Source organism: Scyliorhinus torazame, chromosome 11 (assembly GCF_047496885.1).
Source record: "Scyliorhinus torazame isolate Kashiwa2021f chromosome 11, sScyTor2.1, whole genome shotgun sequence".
Classification (NCBI taxonomy): domain Eukaryota; kingdom Metazoa; phylum Chordata; class Chondrichthyes; order Carcharhiniformes; family Scyliorhinidae; genus Scyliorhinus; species Scyliorhinus torazame.
In genome coordinates, this window is record NC_092717.1 from 150,503,808 (window position 1) to 150,520,775 (window position 16,968).

The 16,968-nt window shown below is 49.7% G+C and overlaps 1 protein-coding gene across 4 annotated transcripts in view; it reads left to right on the forward strand.

The window, feature by feature from the left end:
- The window catches only part of greb1l (GREB1 like retinoic acid receptor coactivator), a 417,126-nt gene that overhangs the window by 263,745 nt on the left and 136,413 nt on the right, over positions 1–16,968 (forward strand). For all 4 annotated transcript variants that reach the window (XM_072467885.1, XM_072467884.1, XM_072467887.1 and 1 more), the window contains one exon: positions 4,710–4,868. In XM_072467885.1, coding sequence (XP_072323986.1) covers positions 4,710–4,868 — 159 coding nt within the window. The remainder of the gene's footprint in view (positions 1–4,709; positions 4,869–16,968) is intronic.

The window sequence follows — 16,968 nt, forward strand, 5'->3', positions numbered from 1 at the left end:
TACCCATCTAATATACTCATCTCCAAAGCCAAATCTCCTCAACACCTCCCACAAATAATCCCACTCCACTCTATCAAATGCTTTCTCGGCATCCATCGCCACCACTATCTCCGCTTCCCCCTCTGGTGGGGGCATTATCATTACCCCTAGCAGCCTCCGTATATTCGTATTCAGCTGTCTCCCCTTCACAAACCCAGTTTGGTCCTCATGGACCACCCCCGGGACACAATCCTCTATCCTCATTGCCATTACCTTGGCCAGAATCTTAGCGTCTACGTTCAGGAGGGAAATAGGCCTATAGGACCCGCATTGCAGCAGGTCTTTTTCCTTCTTTAGGAGAAGCGATATCGTTGCCTCTGACATAGTCGGGGGCATCTGTCCCCTTTCCCTCGCCTCGTTAAAGGTTCTCATCAGTAGCGGGGCGAGCAAGTCCACATATTTCCTGTAAAATTCAACTGAGAATCCATCCGGTCCCGGGGCCTTCCCCGCTTGCATGCTCCTAATTCCTTTCACTACTTCCTCCATTTCGATCTGTGCTCCCAGTCCCACCCTCTCCTGCTCCTCCACCTTAGGAAATTCCAGCTGGTCCAGAAAACACATCATTCTCTCCTTCCCATCCGGAGGCTGAGCTTCATATAATCTTTCATAGAATGCCTTGAACACTCCATTCACTCTCTCCGCTCCCCGCTCCATCTCTCCCTCCTCATCCTTCACTCCCCCTATTTCCCTCGCTGCTCCCCTTTTCCTCAGTTGGTGGGCCAGCAACCTGCTCGCCTTCTCCCCATATTCGTACTGTACACCCTGTGCCTTCCTCCACTGTGCCTCTGCAGTACCCGTTGTCAGCAAATCAAATTCTACGTGTAGCCTTTGCCTTTCCCTGTACAGTCCCTCCTCCGGTGCCTCCGCATATTGCCTGTCCACCCTCAGAAGTTCTTGCAGCAACCGCTCCCGTTCCCTACTCTCCTGCTTTTCTTTATGTGCCCTGATTGATATCAGCTCCCCTCTAACCACTGCCTTCAGCGCCTCCCAGACCACTCCCACCTGGACCTCCCCATTATCATTGAGTTCCAAGTACTTTTCAATACACCCCCTCACCCTTAGACACACACCCTCATCTGCCAATAATCCCATGTCCATTCTCCAGGGTGGATGCCGTTCTTTTTCCTCCCCTATCTCCAAGTCCACCCAGTGTGGAGCGTGATCCGAAATAGCTATAGCCGTATACTCCGTCCCCCTCACCTTCGGGATCAGCGCCCTTCCCAAAACAAAAAAGTCTATTCGCGAATAAATTTTGTGGACATAGGAGAAAAACGAAAACTCCTTACTCCTAGGTCTGCTAAATCTCCATGGGTCTACTCCTCCCATCTGCTCCATAAAGTCTTTAAGCACCTTGACTGCTGCCGGCCTCCTTCCAGTCCTGGACCTCGATCTGTCCAGCCCTGGTTCCAGCACCGTGTTAAAATCTCCACCCATTACCAACTTGCCCACCTCTAGGTCCGGGATACGCCCTAACATGCGCCTGATAAAGTTGGCATCATCCCAGTTCGGGGCATATACGTTCACTAAGACCACCGCCTCCCCCTGTAATTTGCCACTCACCATCACATATCTGCCCCCACTATCCGCCACTATGGTCTTTGCCTCAAACATTACCCGCTTCCCCACTAGTATAGCCACCCCCCTGTTTTTCGCATCTAGCCCCGAATGAAACACCTACCCCACCCATCCTTTGCGACCTTTCTGAATCTCAAGCTGCACTCCGGCTCCCTCTCTCTCTCCCGCTCCCAGAAATGAAGGCCGCTGCAACCTGGGGGCAAGTTTAAACACCGACCTGAATCCCAAGCTGCACTCACTGCACTCCGGCTCCCTCTCTTTCTCCTGCTCCTGGAAATGAAGGCCCCATGAACCTGGGGGCAAGTTTAAACACCTACCTGAATCCCAAGTTGCCATCGGTGCACTCCGGCTCCCTCTCTCCCGCTCCCGGAAATGAAGGCCGTTGGAACCTGGGGGCAAGTTTAAACACCTACCTGAATCCCAAGCTGCACTCGCTGCACTCCGGCTCCCTCTCTCTCTCCCGCTCCCGGAAATGAAGGCCGCTGGAACCTGAGGGCATGTTTAAACACCTACCTGAATCCCAAGATGCACTCGCTGCACTCCGGCTCCCTCTCTCCCGCTCCCGGAAATGAAGGCTGCTGGAACCTGGGGGCAAGTTTAAACACCTACCTGAATCCCAAGCTGCACTCGCAGCACTCCGGCTCCCTCTCTCTCTCCCGCTCCCAGAAATGAAGGCCGCTGGAACCAGGTGGCAAGTTTAAACACCTACCTGAATCCCAAGCTGCACTCGCTGCACTCCGGCTCCCTCTCTCTCTCCCGCTCCCGGAAATGAAGGCCGCTGGAACCTGGGGGCAAGTTTAAACACCTACCTGAATCTCAAGCTGCACTCGCTGCACTCCGGCTCCCTCTCTCACTCCCGCTCCCAGAAATGAAGGCCGCTGGAACCTGGAGGCAAGTTTAAACACCTACCTGAATCCCAGGCTGCACTCGCTGCACTCTGGCTCCCTCTCTCACCCCCGCACCCAGAAATGAAGGCCGCTGTAACTTGGAGGCAAGTTCAAACAACAACATGAACTCCAGGCTGCACTCGCTGCACTCCGGCTCTCTCGCTCTCTCCCGCTCCCGGAGATGAAGGCACTGGAACCTGAGGGCAAGTTTAAACAACTACCTGAATCCCAAGCTGCACTCGCTACACTCCGGCTCCCTCTCTCTCTCCCGCTCCCGGAAATGAATGCCGCTGGAACCTGGGGGCAAGTTTAAACACCTACCTGAATCCCAAGCTGCATTCGCTGCACTCCGGCTCCCTCTCTCTCTCCTGCTCCCCGAAATGAATGCCGCGGGAACCTGGGGGCAAGTTTAAACACCTACCTGAATCCCTCGCTGCACTCCGGCTCCCTCTCTCTCTAGGCTCCCGGAAATGAAGGCCTCTGGTAACTGGGGGCAAGTTTAAACATTTACCAGAATCCCAAGCTGCCCTCGCTGCACTCCGGCTCCCTCTCTCTCTCCCGCTCCTGGAATTGCAGGACGCTGGAAGCTGGGGGCAAGTTTAAACACCTACCTGAATCCCAAGCGGCACTCGCTGCACTCCGGCTCCCTCTCTCTCTCCTGCTCCTACAAATGAAGGCCTCTGGAACTTGGGGGCAAGTTTAAACACTTACCTGAATCCCAAGCTGCCCTCGCTGCACTCCGGCTCCCTCTCTCTCTCCCGCTCCCGGGAATGAAGGCTCTGGAACCTGGGGGCAAGTTTAAACACCTACCTGAATCCCAAGCTGCACTCGCTGCACTCCGGCTCCCTCTCTCTCTCCCGCTCCCAGAAATCAAAGCAGGACAAAGGAACAATCCCAGTTTCACATTGTCATCGGGTCATTGTTCCAATGATTCCATTGTACCAATGGAATAGATGCAGTCACACGAATATTAATGGTTATTAATGAAATAGTAATTTGGTCCAACCTTCTTTAAAACAAATGTGAGGTTATCCATTTTAGTAGGAATAACAGCAAAAGGGATTATTATTTAAATAATAAAATATTGAAACATGCTGTTGCGCAGAGAAACCTGGGTGTGCTAGTGCATGAGTTGCAAAAAGTTGGTTTACAGGTGACTATCATAGAATTTACAGTGGAGGAGGAGGCCGTTCGGCCCATCGAGACTGCCCCGGCTCTTGGAAAGAGCACCCTACCCAAGGTCAACACTTCCACCCTATCCCCATAACCCAGTAACCCCACTCAACACTAAGGGCTATTTTGGACACTAAGGGCAATTTATCATGGCCAATCCGCCTAACCTGCACATCTTTGGACTGTGGGAGGAAACCGGAGCGTCCAGAGGAAACCCACGCACACACGGGGAGGATATGCAGACTCCGCACAGACAGTGACCCAAGCCGGAATCGAACCTGGGACCCTGGAGCTGTGAAGCAATTGTGCTATCCACAATGCTACCGTGCTGCAAGAAGGCAAATGCAATTTTGTCCTTCATTGCTAGAGGGATGGAGTTTCAGACTAGGGAGGTAATGCTGCAATTGTATAAGGTGTTAGTGAGGCCACTCCTGCAGTATTGTGTTCAGTTTTGGTCTCCTTACTTGAGAAAGGATGTACTGGCACTGGAGGGTGTGCAGAGGAGATTCACTAGGTTAATCCCTGAGCTGAAGGGTTGGATTACGAGAAGAGGTTGAGTAGACTGGGACTGTACTCGTTGGAATTTAGAAGGATGAGGGGGGATCTTATAGAAACATATAGAATTATGACGGGAATAGATAGGATAGATGCGGGCAGGTTGTTTCCACTGGCGGGTGAAAGCAGAACTCGGGGCATTGCCTCAAAATAGGGGGAAGTAGATTTAGGCCTGAGTTTAGGAGGACCTTCTTCACCCAAAGGGTTGTGAATCTATGGAATTCCTTGCCCAGTCAAGCAGCAGAGGCTCTTTCATTAAATGTTTTTAAGATAAAGATAGATAGTTTTTTGAAGAATAAAGAGGGTTATGGTGTTCGGGCCGGAAAGTGGAGCTGAGTCCACAAAAGATCAGCCATGATCTCATTGAATGGCGGAGCAGGCTCGAGGGGCCAGATGGCCTACTCCTGCTCCTAGTTCTTATGTTCTAAAATCTTTAAAATCAACCTTTCTTTAATAAGTCCTTATTTGTGTCTTCTATAGCCCCCTGTTCAAATGGCCAGTCACCTGGATCTGTGCGAGTTAATGGTAATACCAATAGTAACGGGAATGGTGGAAAATCCAATCTTTTCAGTGCTTCTTTACCTCGGCTTCAATCTCTGTCAACATCATCAAGTCCTGGCTTGGCCTCCGGAGATAACAGTAAGAGCATTTTATAATTCTCTGAACCATCTGTTATAAAAGCAAACATAAGGCTTTGTGCTTATGCTATATCATTACACCAATATTAATTTATTTTGACATAGTAAGCTTCCAAGTATGTCATGGATATTTCTGATCTTATCCATACCGGTAGCGCTACAATCATCTTGAGGGGGTGCACAGGGCACTCCACCCAGGATGCATCTTCCTTCCTTCCCACTTTTTAATCTCAGATGGATTCTATGATAGGATTCTATGATTCTATGGTGAAAAAGCAGACTCACCACTCTTGCCTGCCTGCCCACACCAACCCTATTATGGTGCGGGCAGTGTCGTATTCGGGTCAATTGGAATGTTAATTAGTTCTGTTGCTCATGAATGATTTAAAAACATGTTTTTTTATTCAAGGCAGTTTCATATATACAAACAGAATCAGAAGAGCAATGAACCAACTCAATAAACAAGCAACGCCACCCCCTCCTCACATCCCGTATTCCCCATTTTAACCCCATTACACCACCCCCCCTTTCTGGCCTCTCAAGCCTCCTTAAAGAAATCAATAAACGGCTTTCACCTCCGAGTGAAACCATCCGCCAACCCCCTCAAGGCAAACCTAACCTTCTTCAACCTCAGAAATTCCGCCAGGTTGCACTCCCACATTCCCGCTTTCGGCAGCTCCAGGTCCCGTCCCCCGAGCAAGATCCATTTTCGGGCTATGAGGGAGGAAAAGGCCAAAGCACTGGCCACTCTCATTCCCTGGACTCCAGGTCTTCCAACACCCTGAATATTCACCTCTGGACCACCTCCACCCCCAGACCCTTGGACATCATGTCCCAGAACCCCTGCCAGAATCCCTCAATCTTGGACACACCCAGAACACGTGACCCCCCCCCCCCCCCCCCCCCCCCCCCCACGTTCCCCGTGTTCCCCGCCCCTCCCACCTGCTGGTCAGCCATACACCATTTTAAGCCAGACCCCGGCCCACGTCACGCGCCCCTCCTGGCCCGCCCTCGAATGTCCACCTCATCGATCTCTTCCAAACTGTGCCACACCAACCACACCCAGGTCAGCAACCCTCCCACTCCCTCCCCCCCAACCCCAAAAACAACAAACCAACTGCCTCCCCAACGTCTTCCTCTTGGCAACATCCCGCCTCACTCCCGTTAACTAGCCTGCCCAGCTAGTGGCCCCTGCCCAAAGCTACCAGCCATCCTTTCTCCTTCCAGTTCACCGCTCCCCCATCAAATAATAATAATCGCTGATTGTCACTAATAGGCTTCAATGAAGTTACTGTGAAAAACCCCTAGTCGCCACATTACGGCACCTGTTCGGGGAGGCCGGTACGGGAATCTATCCCACAAGAGTAACAAAAGTCACACTCACCATCGTTCATCATAGACTTTACAGTGCAGAAGGAGGCCATTCGGCCCATCGAGTCTGTACCGGCTCTTGGAAAGAGCATCCTACCTAAGGTCAACACCTCCACCCTATCTCCATAACCCAGTAACCCCACCCAACACTAAGGGCAATTTTGGACACTAAGGGCAATTTATCATGGCCAATCCACCTAATCTGCACATCTTTGGACTGTGGGAGGAAACCGGAGCACCCGGAGGAAGCCCACACAGACACGGGGAGGATGTGCAGACTCCGCACAGACAGTGTCCCAAGCCGGAATCGAACCTGGGACCCTGGAGCTGTGAAGCAATTGTGCTATCCACAATGCTACCGTGCTGCCCTGACAAAACCTGCCCCTGAAAACCCACCACCAAGCACTTTAAAGAGCACACAAAATTCCTCCAAAGTTCAATGTACTTCAAAAATTCCATCGCCTCCTCTGGCGTGTCGAAATAAAACTCTCACTTCTGGAAAGTCACCCACAGGTGGGTTGGGTACATTACCCCAAACCTCACTCCCTTTTTGAAGAGGGCAGCCGTAATCCGGTTAAACCCGGCCCTCCTCTTTGCCAGCTCCGTACCCAAGGCTTGGTACACTGCTCCTCGATACTTTCCCAGGTACGTTTCCTGGTCTGCCTCGCCAATCGAAGGATCTTCTCCTTGTCCAGAAAGCGGTGCAACCGCACCAGCATCGCCCTCAGCCGCTCGGCTGCCTGCAACCTCCTCCTCCGTGCCCTGTGCCCCCGGTCTAGCTCCAGGGGCCGATCAAAGGCCCCCTCCCCCATCAATTTCTCCAGCATCTTTTCCACATACACTGTGGCCTCCGCACCTTCAATGCCTTCAGGCATGCTGACAATCTTCAGGTTTTTGCCTTCTGGTGCGATTCTCCAAATCCTCCACTGTCTTCCTCAGCCTTTTCCGGTTCTCCCATAATCACTCCCATCTCAGCCACCAATGAGGCCAACTGCTCCTCGTGCTCCCCACTGCCTCCTCCACTTTTAGTATCGCCAGGCCCTGGACTCCAGCCTCTGCTCAACCCACTCGATCCCAGATCTCAACGGTTCCACCACCTTGGATAGGTCTTCCAGGGCCTCTTTCCTCTGCTGCCGAAATTTATTATTCAAGAACTCCACCAACTGTTCTGTTGACAGTCTACCTGCTAATGAGCTGTTAATGAACTTAGTCACAAATGCTAATCCAATCAAACCTTTGTGAACATGAAAATGAAATGAAATGAAAATCGCTATTTGTCACAAGTAGGCTTCAAATGAAGTTACTGTGAAAAGCCCCTAGTCGCCACATTCCGGCGCCTGTTCGGGAGGCTGTTACGGGAATTGAATCATGCTGCTGGCCTGCCTTGGTCTGCTTTAAAAGCCAGCGATTTAGCCCAGTGAGCTAAACCAGCCCCTGGTGTGGCATGAATAATAATAATATAATAAACGCTTATTGTCACAAGTAGACTTCAATGAAGTTACTGTGACAAGCCCCTAATCGCCACATTCCAGCGCCTGTTCGGGGAGGCCGGTACGGGAATTGAACCCACGCTGCTGTCTTTGTTCTGCATTACAAGCCATCTGTTTAGCCCACTGTGCTAAACCAGCCCATTGAAATGAGAGTAAAAGTAAAATACTGAAGATGCTGGAAATCTGAAACGAAAACAGAAAATGCTGGGAAAACTCAGCAGGTCTGGCAGCATCTGTGGAGAGAGAGAAACAGAATTAACGTTTCCAGTCCATATGGCACTCCTTCGGAACCTGACTGAATTGTGAACTTGCTTATTAAAGAATTTGATGCACAAGTTGCATCAATTTATCGTGAACAAGCTCGTTATTTAGAAAATATTTGGGCTAGCGTATATACTGTAGCCTTCCTTTAGTATTTTTGGCTCTGTGTTCAGTATTTTGGGTTGGAACTTAGTCCTCGGTTTTAACCCCTCAGTGGGTACGAGATGTTGGGTGAGGGGTTAATTCTCAATGTTGTCACTAGTCCATTGCTTTCCTGGCTGCCCAGATGAGAATGGCGAGTCAGGTCATTGAGAGTCTGGTGCTGCAGAGAGGTGCGAGACTCATGAATGAATCAGCATCCAATGAGTAATTAAGACTTAATGTAATTTACCTGCTGCTGCATGGGTTTAACAAAGACTAACAGAACCACGAGGCAATCCTGGCCAGACTGGACCTGAACTGATGAATGTACTAAATGTAAATGGGCCGCAATGTTAATAATGCTGCATTATTCACATGTGCTCATTCACTTCATTGTGGGCTGTGATTCTGTCAGATTTGGCTTACAATTTGAAGAATCTTCATAAATAAATGAGAGAAGTTGAGTAAATATTATATTGAAATGAAGGAAAGGAAGAAGAGGTGCAGCAGCAATGGCACCTGCAGCGCCATAGAGGGCCAACGAGGAAGTAGCAATTGAGGAGTTATGCTCACAGAAGGCCTTATCGATCTCCCCACTTTTCCTCAGAACTCCCTTCCCAATATTTCATCCGATCACCAATCTTGGAGGATGGCAGAAATAAAAGACAAAAAATGCTGGGGAGACTCAGCGAGTTAAGCAACATCTGTGGAGAGAGAAACAGAGGCTGGAAGTTTCTGGCCACTCCCGCCGATTGGATCTTCCGGCTGCACTGAAGTCAATGGACTTTTGAATGGATGCCCCCGCCGCAACAGGGCCAGAAAAATCCACCGAGAGCTAACGTTTCAGGCCTGGTGACCTTTCATCACTGGAGGTGAATTGGATGGATTGAGATACAAGAGGTGCAGCATTTCACATAGATTCTTCTTTCTCCTCATATCCTCTGGGACAAGAGCTGACCATTTTGCAATCTTCACTCCATTGTTTTGGAAACCTACATTTTTTTTACCCTTAAAATCATTGAACCATCTTACCCATCAAGAACATAATGACAAAGCCGACACATACAAAAGTGATAAATGTGAAATGATTTTAATCCGCGCAGGAAAATAAATCATTCCAAATTAAATGCTGACACACATAGGTTGTCACCTCTAGGTGCTCTTTTTTAAACCATGTTTTGCTAGATCTACCGCTTCCACAAGGTCCAATCCTAATGCCCTGAGCGGAGCGGATGGGAGGTTGCTGCACATCTTTCTGTGATTGTTGAGAAGCTCGTGACCAATAAACACTGAGTGCCATGAGGGTCTTGCTTTGGACAACGGTTTCTGGATTCCTGTTGGGGCGGTCAGGCTGGAGTTCAGATACAATGTCTAGTATTGTGTTATGATGTGGAAAAGACTTGTGAATATCCTGAGAGGAATCCCCATTTACTGCGCTGGTCCTTCCAAGCTCCCTCCCGTTGAGCAGCAGTATGTCAGTCCTAATGGCCTGTGGGTTAGCAGTGTTGAAGGCTGCGCAGAAGATGTCGTAGTTTCTCCGCTCCGGGGAAGTACTGAACAATGAAGGGTACACTGTCGGTTGTGTCCCGTGTTTGTCTGCTGAGGAGGTCGGTGTGGTTTTTTGCTGTGGCGCGTTTGAACTGTCGATCGATGAGTCGAGTGCCATATCCCGTTCGTACAAGGGCATCTTTCAGCGTCTGTAGATGTCTGTTACGCTCCTCCTCATCTGAGCAGATCCTGTGTATTCGGAGGGCTTGTCCATAGGGGATGGCTTCTTTAGTGTGTTTAGGATGTAAGCTGGAGAAGTGGAGCATTGTGAGGTTATCCGCGGGCTTGTGGTAAAGCAAAGTGCTGAGGTGACCGTCCTTGATGGAGATGAGTGTGTCCAAGAAAGCAACCAATTCTGGAGAGTAGTCCATAGTGAGTCTGATGGTGGGATGGAACTTTTTGATGTCATCGTGTAGTCGTTTCAGTGATTCTTCAAGTGGGTCCAAAGAAAACAAATGTCATTGATGTATCTGGTGTATGATGTCGGTTGAAGTTCCTGTGCGGTGAGGAGGTCATATTGAGGTGCGAATCTGGTCCCCATGGCTGTTCCGTATGTCTGGATGAAGATCTGTTGTCGAAGGTGAAGACGTTGTGATCCAGAATGAAGCGGATGAGTTGCAGAATTGCGTCTGGAGATTGGCAGTTGTCGCTGTTGAGTACTGAGGCCATTGCAGCAATGTCATGGGGGATGCTGGTGTACAGTGCCGAGTCGTCCATTGTGACGAGGAATGGTCCTGGTTCAGCTGGTCCATGGGTGCTGAGTTTCTGTAAGAAGTCCGTCGTATCGCGACAGAAGCTGGGCGTTACTGGTACGATGGGTTTCAAGATGCCCTCGATGTAGCCAGAGAGGTTCTCACACAGGGTCCCATTGTCTGATACGATAGAATGGTCTGGTGTGTTGGCCTTGTGTATTTTCGGGAGGCAGTAGAGATCTCCAAAGCGGGGAGTACGTGGGATGAGAGCATGTAGGGTGCTCTGAAGGTCTGGATCCAAGGTCTTGATCAGTCTGTTGAGTTGGCGGGTGTGTTCCTTGGTCGGATCTGCGGCTAACTGTCTGCAGTGTTCTTGGTTGTTCAGTTATCGGTATACTTCTTTGCAGTAGTCCGTTCTGTTCAGTATGACGGTGGCTCCTCCTTTATCTGCTGGTTTGATGACGATGTTGTGGTTGGTCTTGAGAGCGCGGATGGCATTGCGCTGTGCTTGGGTGACGTTCGGGGCTGTCTTGTGAATGCGACTGATAAATCTGGCATTGACGCGACTCCTGAGGGCTTGAGCATACATGTCGAGCGGCCTTCCGGAGGGGTCCAATTCGTCTCTTTCCTCTTCGGTTGCCGCACCGCAGATCTCTCGGTCTGCTGTTCCGGGTCATTGGTTGTCTCATTTGGTTCGCTGTCGGCCTCTTGGGGTCTGTGGAAGAATTCCCGGAGCCTCATTCGCCTGATGAATTCCTCCGTGTCTGCCACGAGACTGATGGGGTCCAATTTGGTGGTGGTGCAGAAATTGAGCCCTCTGCTGAGGACTTTGATTTCATCTGATTGAAGGGTTGAATGACCTTCAACCGACATTATAAACCAGATACATCGATGACATTTTTTTTCTTTGGACCCACGGCGAAGAATCACTGAAACGATTACACGATGACATCAATAAGTTTCATCCCACCATCAGACTCACCATGGACTACTGTCCAGAATCGGTTGCATTCCTCGACACACTCATCTCCATCAAGATCACCTCAGCACTTTGCTTTACCGCAAGCCCACGGATAACCTCACGATGCTCCTCTTCTCCAGCTTCCACCCTAAACACATTAAAGAAGCCATCCCCTATGGACAAGCCCTCCATCCGTATTACACAGGATCTGCTCAGACGATGAGGAGCGTAACAGATATCTACAAACGCTGAAAGATGCCCTCGTACGAACGGAATATGGCGCTCGACTCATCAATCGACAGTTCCAACGCGCCACAGTAAAAAGACGCATCGACCTCCTCAGAAGACAAACACGGGACACAACCGACAGAGTACCCTTCCTTATTCAGTACTTCCCCGGAGCGGAGAAACTACGACATCTTCTGTGCAGCCTTCAACATGTCATCGACGAAGAAGAACATCTTGCCAAGGTCATCCCCACACCCCCACTACTTGCCTTGAAACAATCGCGCAACCTCAAACAAACCATTGTTTGCAGCAAACTACCCAGTCTTCAGAACAGCGACCACAACACCACACAACCCTGCCATGGCAGTCTCTGCAAGATGTGCTAGATCATCGACCATTACACGTGAGAACACCACCCAACAGGTACGTGGTACATACTCGTGCAACTCTGCTAACGTTGTCTACCTCATACGCTGCAGAAAAGGATGTCCCGAAGCATGGTACATTGGCGAGACCATGCAGACGCTGCGACAACGGATGAACGGACATCGCGCGACAATCGCCAGGTAGGAATGTTCCCTTCCAGTCAGGGAACACTTCAGCAGTCAAGGGCATTCAGTCTCTGATCTTCGGGTATGCGTTCTACAAGGCGGCCTTCAGGACGCGCGACAACGCAGAATCACCGAGCAGAAATTTATAGCCAAGTTCCACAAACATGAGTACGGCCTCAACCGGGACCTTGGATTAATGTTGCATTACATTCACCCCCCACCATCTGGCCTGGGCTTGCGAAATCCTATCAAGTGTCCTGGCTTGAGACAATTCGCACCTCTTTACCTTGTGATTATCCCTCTCTCCAGTTGCTCCGCCTGGACCTGTAAAGATTTAATTACCTGCATGGACTCGCATTCAAAGTATCGTCTTGCATTTTTGACTTTGTCTATATATATGTTTCTGGAACCTACCTCTTCATTCACCTGAGGAAGGAACAGTGCTCCGAAAGCTAATGATTTGAAACAAACCTGTTGGACTTTAACCTGGTGTTGTAAGCTTCTTACTGTGCTCACCCCAGTCCAACGCCGGCATCCCCACATCACAGATACTCTCTCATTTTAAAAAAAAATGATTTTATTCTTCATTTTCACATTTTCCTTCAAAATGTACACCCCACCCACAAACAGTAAACGGTAACAAATACAAAATCAATCCCCTTAACAATACCAACGATCCCATCCTCCCCCCACCCCAAACAACGGCCCACCTGTCAATATATGCATCCAATAAAACATACCCTCCCACGGTGGCAACAAAAAACAAAGGAGAAAAAGAAAAAGGAGTCCGGGACCGCCCATGGTCACCATTGACCGATAGAGTCCACCCCCACCCCACACTCAACACCATCCAACCTCTGAAAGAGTACCGTACATGATACCCAAGAGTTGTACACCCCCCCCCCCCCCCCTCCCCCCAGTCTCCAACTCCTCCCATCCAGTGCCTCTTGTAATACTCCTCCCCCAACCTCGGTTCCTTCACCCCAACTTTCCACCCCGGCTAGACCACTCGGACCCTGTTCTGCCTGGCTCCGATGGCCGCAGCCCCTCCCCCCACCTCACTCCCGTTCACTGGCCGGCTTAAACCGGTCAGCGTGGAGGCCCCCGCCCGGGTCCCTATCCCCCTTGCCCGGCCCTAGGAAAACCCAGAAATCCCCTTTTAGCGCACAAACCCGGCATATCCACCTACACCCCAAAGAGCCCTAATTTCGAGTGAAAGTCCCATCACTTCCCTTGTCCAAATATATACAACATTGGCTCCTTTAGCCCATACACCCGCAAAACAAAAAAAGAAGAAAATACAGTCAGTCACGAGGTCGCATCGGCACATGGCCATTTCTCAATTTCTCAGTTCTGCCACAGTCCTTCTGCCTTCGCAAACTCCTCCGTTGCTTCCGCCGTTCCAAAATAAAAGTCCCATAGCTTGTAAGTCACCCTCAGCTTCGCTGGATATACAATGCCGCACTGCACCTTGCTAATGTACAGTGCCCTCTTCACCCGGTTGAAGGCAGCCCGCCTCCTCGCCAGCTCCACCGTAAAGTCCTGGTATACATGTATACCAGCTCCAGCCCACTGCACCACCCGCTTCTGCTTGGCCCAGCTCAGGACCTTCTCCTTCACCCTGTACCTACGGAAGCACAGAGTCACTACCCTTGGCGGCTCTCTCGCCATTGGTACAGGCCTGCATGACCGACGAGCCCGATCCAGTTCACATCGAGAGGGATCCTCCCCCCTCCCCCAATAGTTTCGCCAGCATCGCGGCAAAATACTCAATCGGCCTCGGTCCTTCAACTCCTTCGGGCAGCCCCACAATCCTCAAATTCTGTCGCCTGGATTTGTTTTCCAGGTCTTCCATTTTTCCTCGCAGATCCTTGTTAATGTCCATCACCTTCCGCATCTCTTTCCCCATCGAGGCAAGTTGATCACCGTGCTGCAATAATGTCTCCTCCACTTCCTTCCTTGCTCTCGCACCTCCGCCACTGCGCTCGCCACCGCCGTCATCACCGGGGAAATCGCCTCCTCCACCAGCGCATTCAAAACCTCTCTCATCTCCTTCCTCATTGTCTCCATGTATTTAGTCAACTGCCTTTCGAATTCCGCAGCCATCACCGTAGTTATTTCTTCAGCCGTAAGCAATGCGGCCTCCCCTGGTGCTCCAGCCTCCATTTTCCACGGTGACCCTGCGGTGACCTTTCCACTCCCCGACGGACCTTCAGCTGTTTTCTTTATGGGTGATTTTTTTGCTTACCCTCGACATTTTTCTTCTTCTTCACTGTGCCTTCACTGTTTCTTCCTGCTTTTGCTGCCTCCGTGGACCCTGGGACCGGGCTTAAAGCCCTGAAAATGCTGTTCCCGAACGGGCGCCCTCCATTGTGCGGCCGCCTCCCGCCCGCCGTCAACGGAAGTCCTCTACCTAATTTTTAACAGGAGTTTCTCACACTTCTGGATAACCATCTTTTTGTTCTCCTGTTTTATAACTCTTGTTATTCTTGTGCCATCAAGGTCCTCCCTTACTTTATTCTTTCCAATGCCCCCCTACCCTGGTTTGTTTATTTTTAGGCTGCTTACATTTCTTGTAGATGCCTCTCCCCACCAATCTTATTATTTTAAAGTCTTTTCCACTTCATAATTTACCCGTTCTGCTAGGACATTGGTCCCAACCCATTACAGGTGGAACCTGAGCCATCCGTACAACTACTTCCTGATCCAGAACTTGTGAAAGAGAGAATCAGGCACACACCAGCCAATTGCAGAGAGTGGCTGCAGTGTGAACTGAGTAGGATTGCTGAGAGAAGTTGCAGGTTGAACAACCTGAAGGAGCTGAGGTGAGGATGGCATTGGTCCTAGCAGTGAAAGAAGAGAGCAGGATGCAAGCTGATGTTAGGAGTGAGGATGAGAAGTGATATGGTTTATAACTGTGATTAGTGATTGCAGTGGTACAAAGCAGTATAAATGGTGTGGAAGGAACAAGAGGGAGTGAAAGCAAGTACATTGCAAGAGATGGGCAAAGAAGGACCTGTAATAATCTGTCCTGATATGGTGAGGTCTGAAATATTTCCTGAAATGGATCAAGCTTGGTGGCATCATTAGGCCTGACTTCCACAGTCATCTCAACCAAGGGATTCCTGATTCCATAGAATCCCCACAATGCAGAAGAAAGGCATTCACCCCATCGAGTCTGCATTGACCTTCCGGAAGTGCAGCCTACCGAGGCCCACTCCTCTGTCCTATCGCCGTAACTCTGTAACTCTACCTAACCTGCACATCTTTGGACTTGAAAATCTTTGATTATGGTGCCAGGTTGTTTCTTCCACTTATGGGGAGTAGCAAAACCCTCAGACTTTCACTGCACCTATCATGACTTCCAATGGTACAACAGACAAGTTGGACCACCTTCCCTCTCTTAGCCATATTGGCAATTTCCAACAATCCTTCTCAGTTGCCGGAATGGTAGCCCTCATAGAACACAGCATCCTTTGAAGAGGTGAATTGAGGCTTGATTATTAGTAACTGGGTAAAGACTGGAAATTGCATCACGCAGGTGAGTAGCACATCCACAAATGTTTGTGGAAATTAGCACTGAGCCCCTTAAAATTGAGCAGGTCTCCACATCTTGCAAAGTTTTTCTATCCCTCATTACTGCCCTCGCAAACACTGCTCCCATCTCCCAGTTAAAATTGGGGCCGTAGACTTCCCAACAAAAGACTAACAAATCTATAAATCTTGTTGGTTATTGAACTTTTATGTGAAAAAGATACTCTGTGGAAGATATTTCGGGATTAAAATTCATCTTGCACGGTTGCACAAAATGGCCAGTCACACATCAGCTGCCCATTTTGCCCTCTGCTCAATTTTCTTTTCCAGTGGCCTACAGCAAGATCCCATAAACTGCATAGAGATAAGTGATCAAATAATTTTTTCTTGTGATTTTATCTAAGGGATAAATGTTGGCTAGGCTATAAGGAGAACCCTGCAGCGCTTCCACATCCATATGAGAGGGCCGACGCCTCATCAGTTTTAACACCTCTGCTTCTGACAATGTTGGAGTTTCTCCTCAGTACATCGCAAGTGTCTGGAGCAAGAGCTGATCCCAGGAGGCCACTCAGTTCAAGGGCAGTTAGGGATGGGCAACAAATGCTGGCAATGCCCGTGACATCCTCATTCCGTGAAAGAATAAAGAAACAAAATTGTATCCATAACAACTCATACTTTGGAAATCGTGCAGTGCTAACAACAGGATATCAACAACTGTCGAACTCAGTGCTGATCACATCAAACATCTGCACAAACGTATTGTTGACCAGGAATAATTGGATGCTTATGCGGAATGGGAACCTTGCTTTTACCCTCTGTAGACCAAGGGCACACAAACCAAATGCAATACGCCAACCGCTGGTCCATAACAGCCCCCATCTCCCATTCTTTGTCCCAGAGAATTTGTTCAAGTTGAACAGTCAGATTAGCCGTATTGATTCTTTTTAAAAATATATTTTTATTGGTATTAGTATTAGATGCAGCACGGTAGCCTTGTGGATAGCACAATTGTTTCACAGCTCCAGGGTCCCAGGTTCGATTCCGGCTTGGGTCACTGTCTGTGTGGAGTCTGCACGTCCTCCCCGTGTGTGCGTGGGTTTCCTCCGGGTGCTCCGGTTTCCTCCCACAGTCCAAAGATGTGCAGGTTAGGTGGATTGGCCATGATAAATTGCCCTTAGTGTCCAAATTTGCCCTTAGTGTTGGGTGGGGCTACTGGGTTATGGGGATAGGGTGGAGGTGTTGACCTTGGGTAGGGTGCTCTTTCCAAGAGCCGGGGCGGACTCGATGGGCCGGGTGGCCTCCTTCTGCACTGTAAATTCTATGA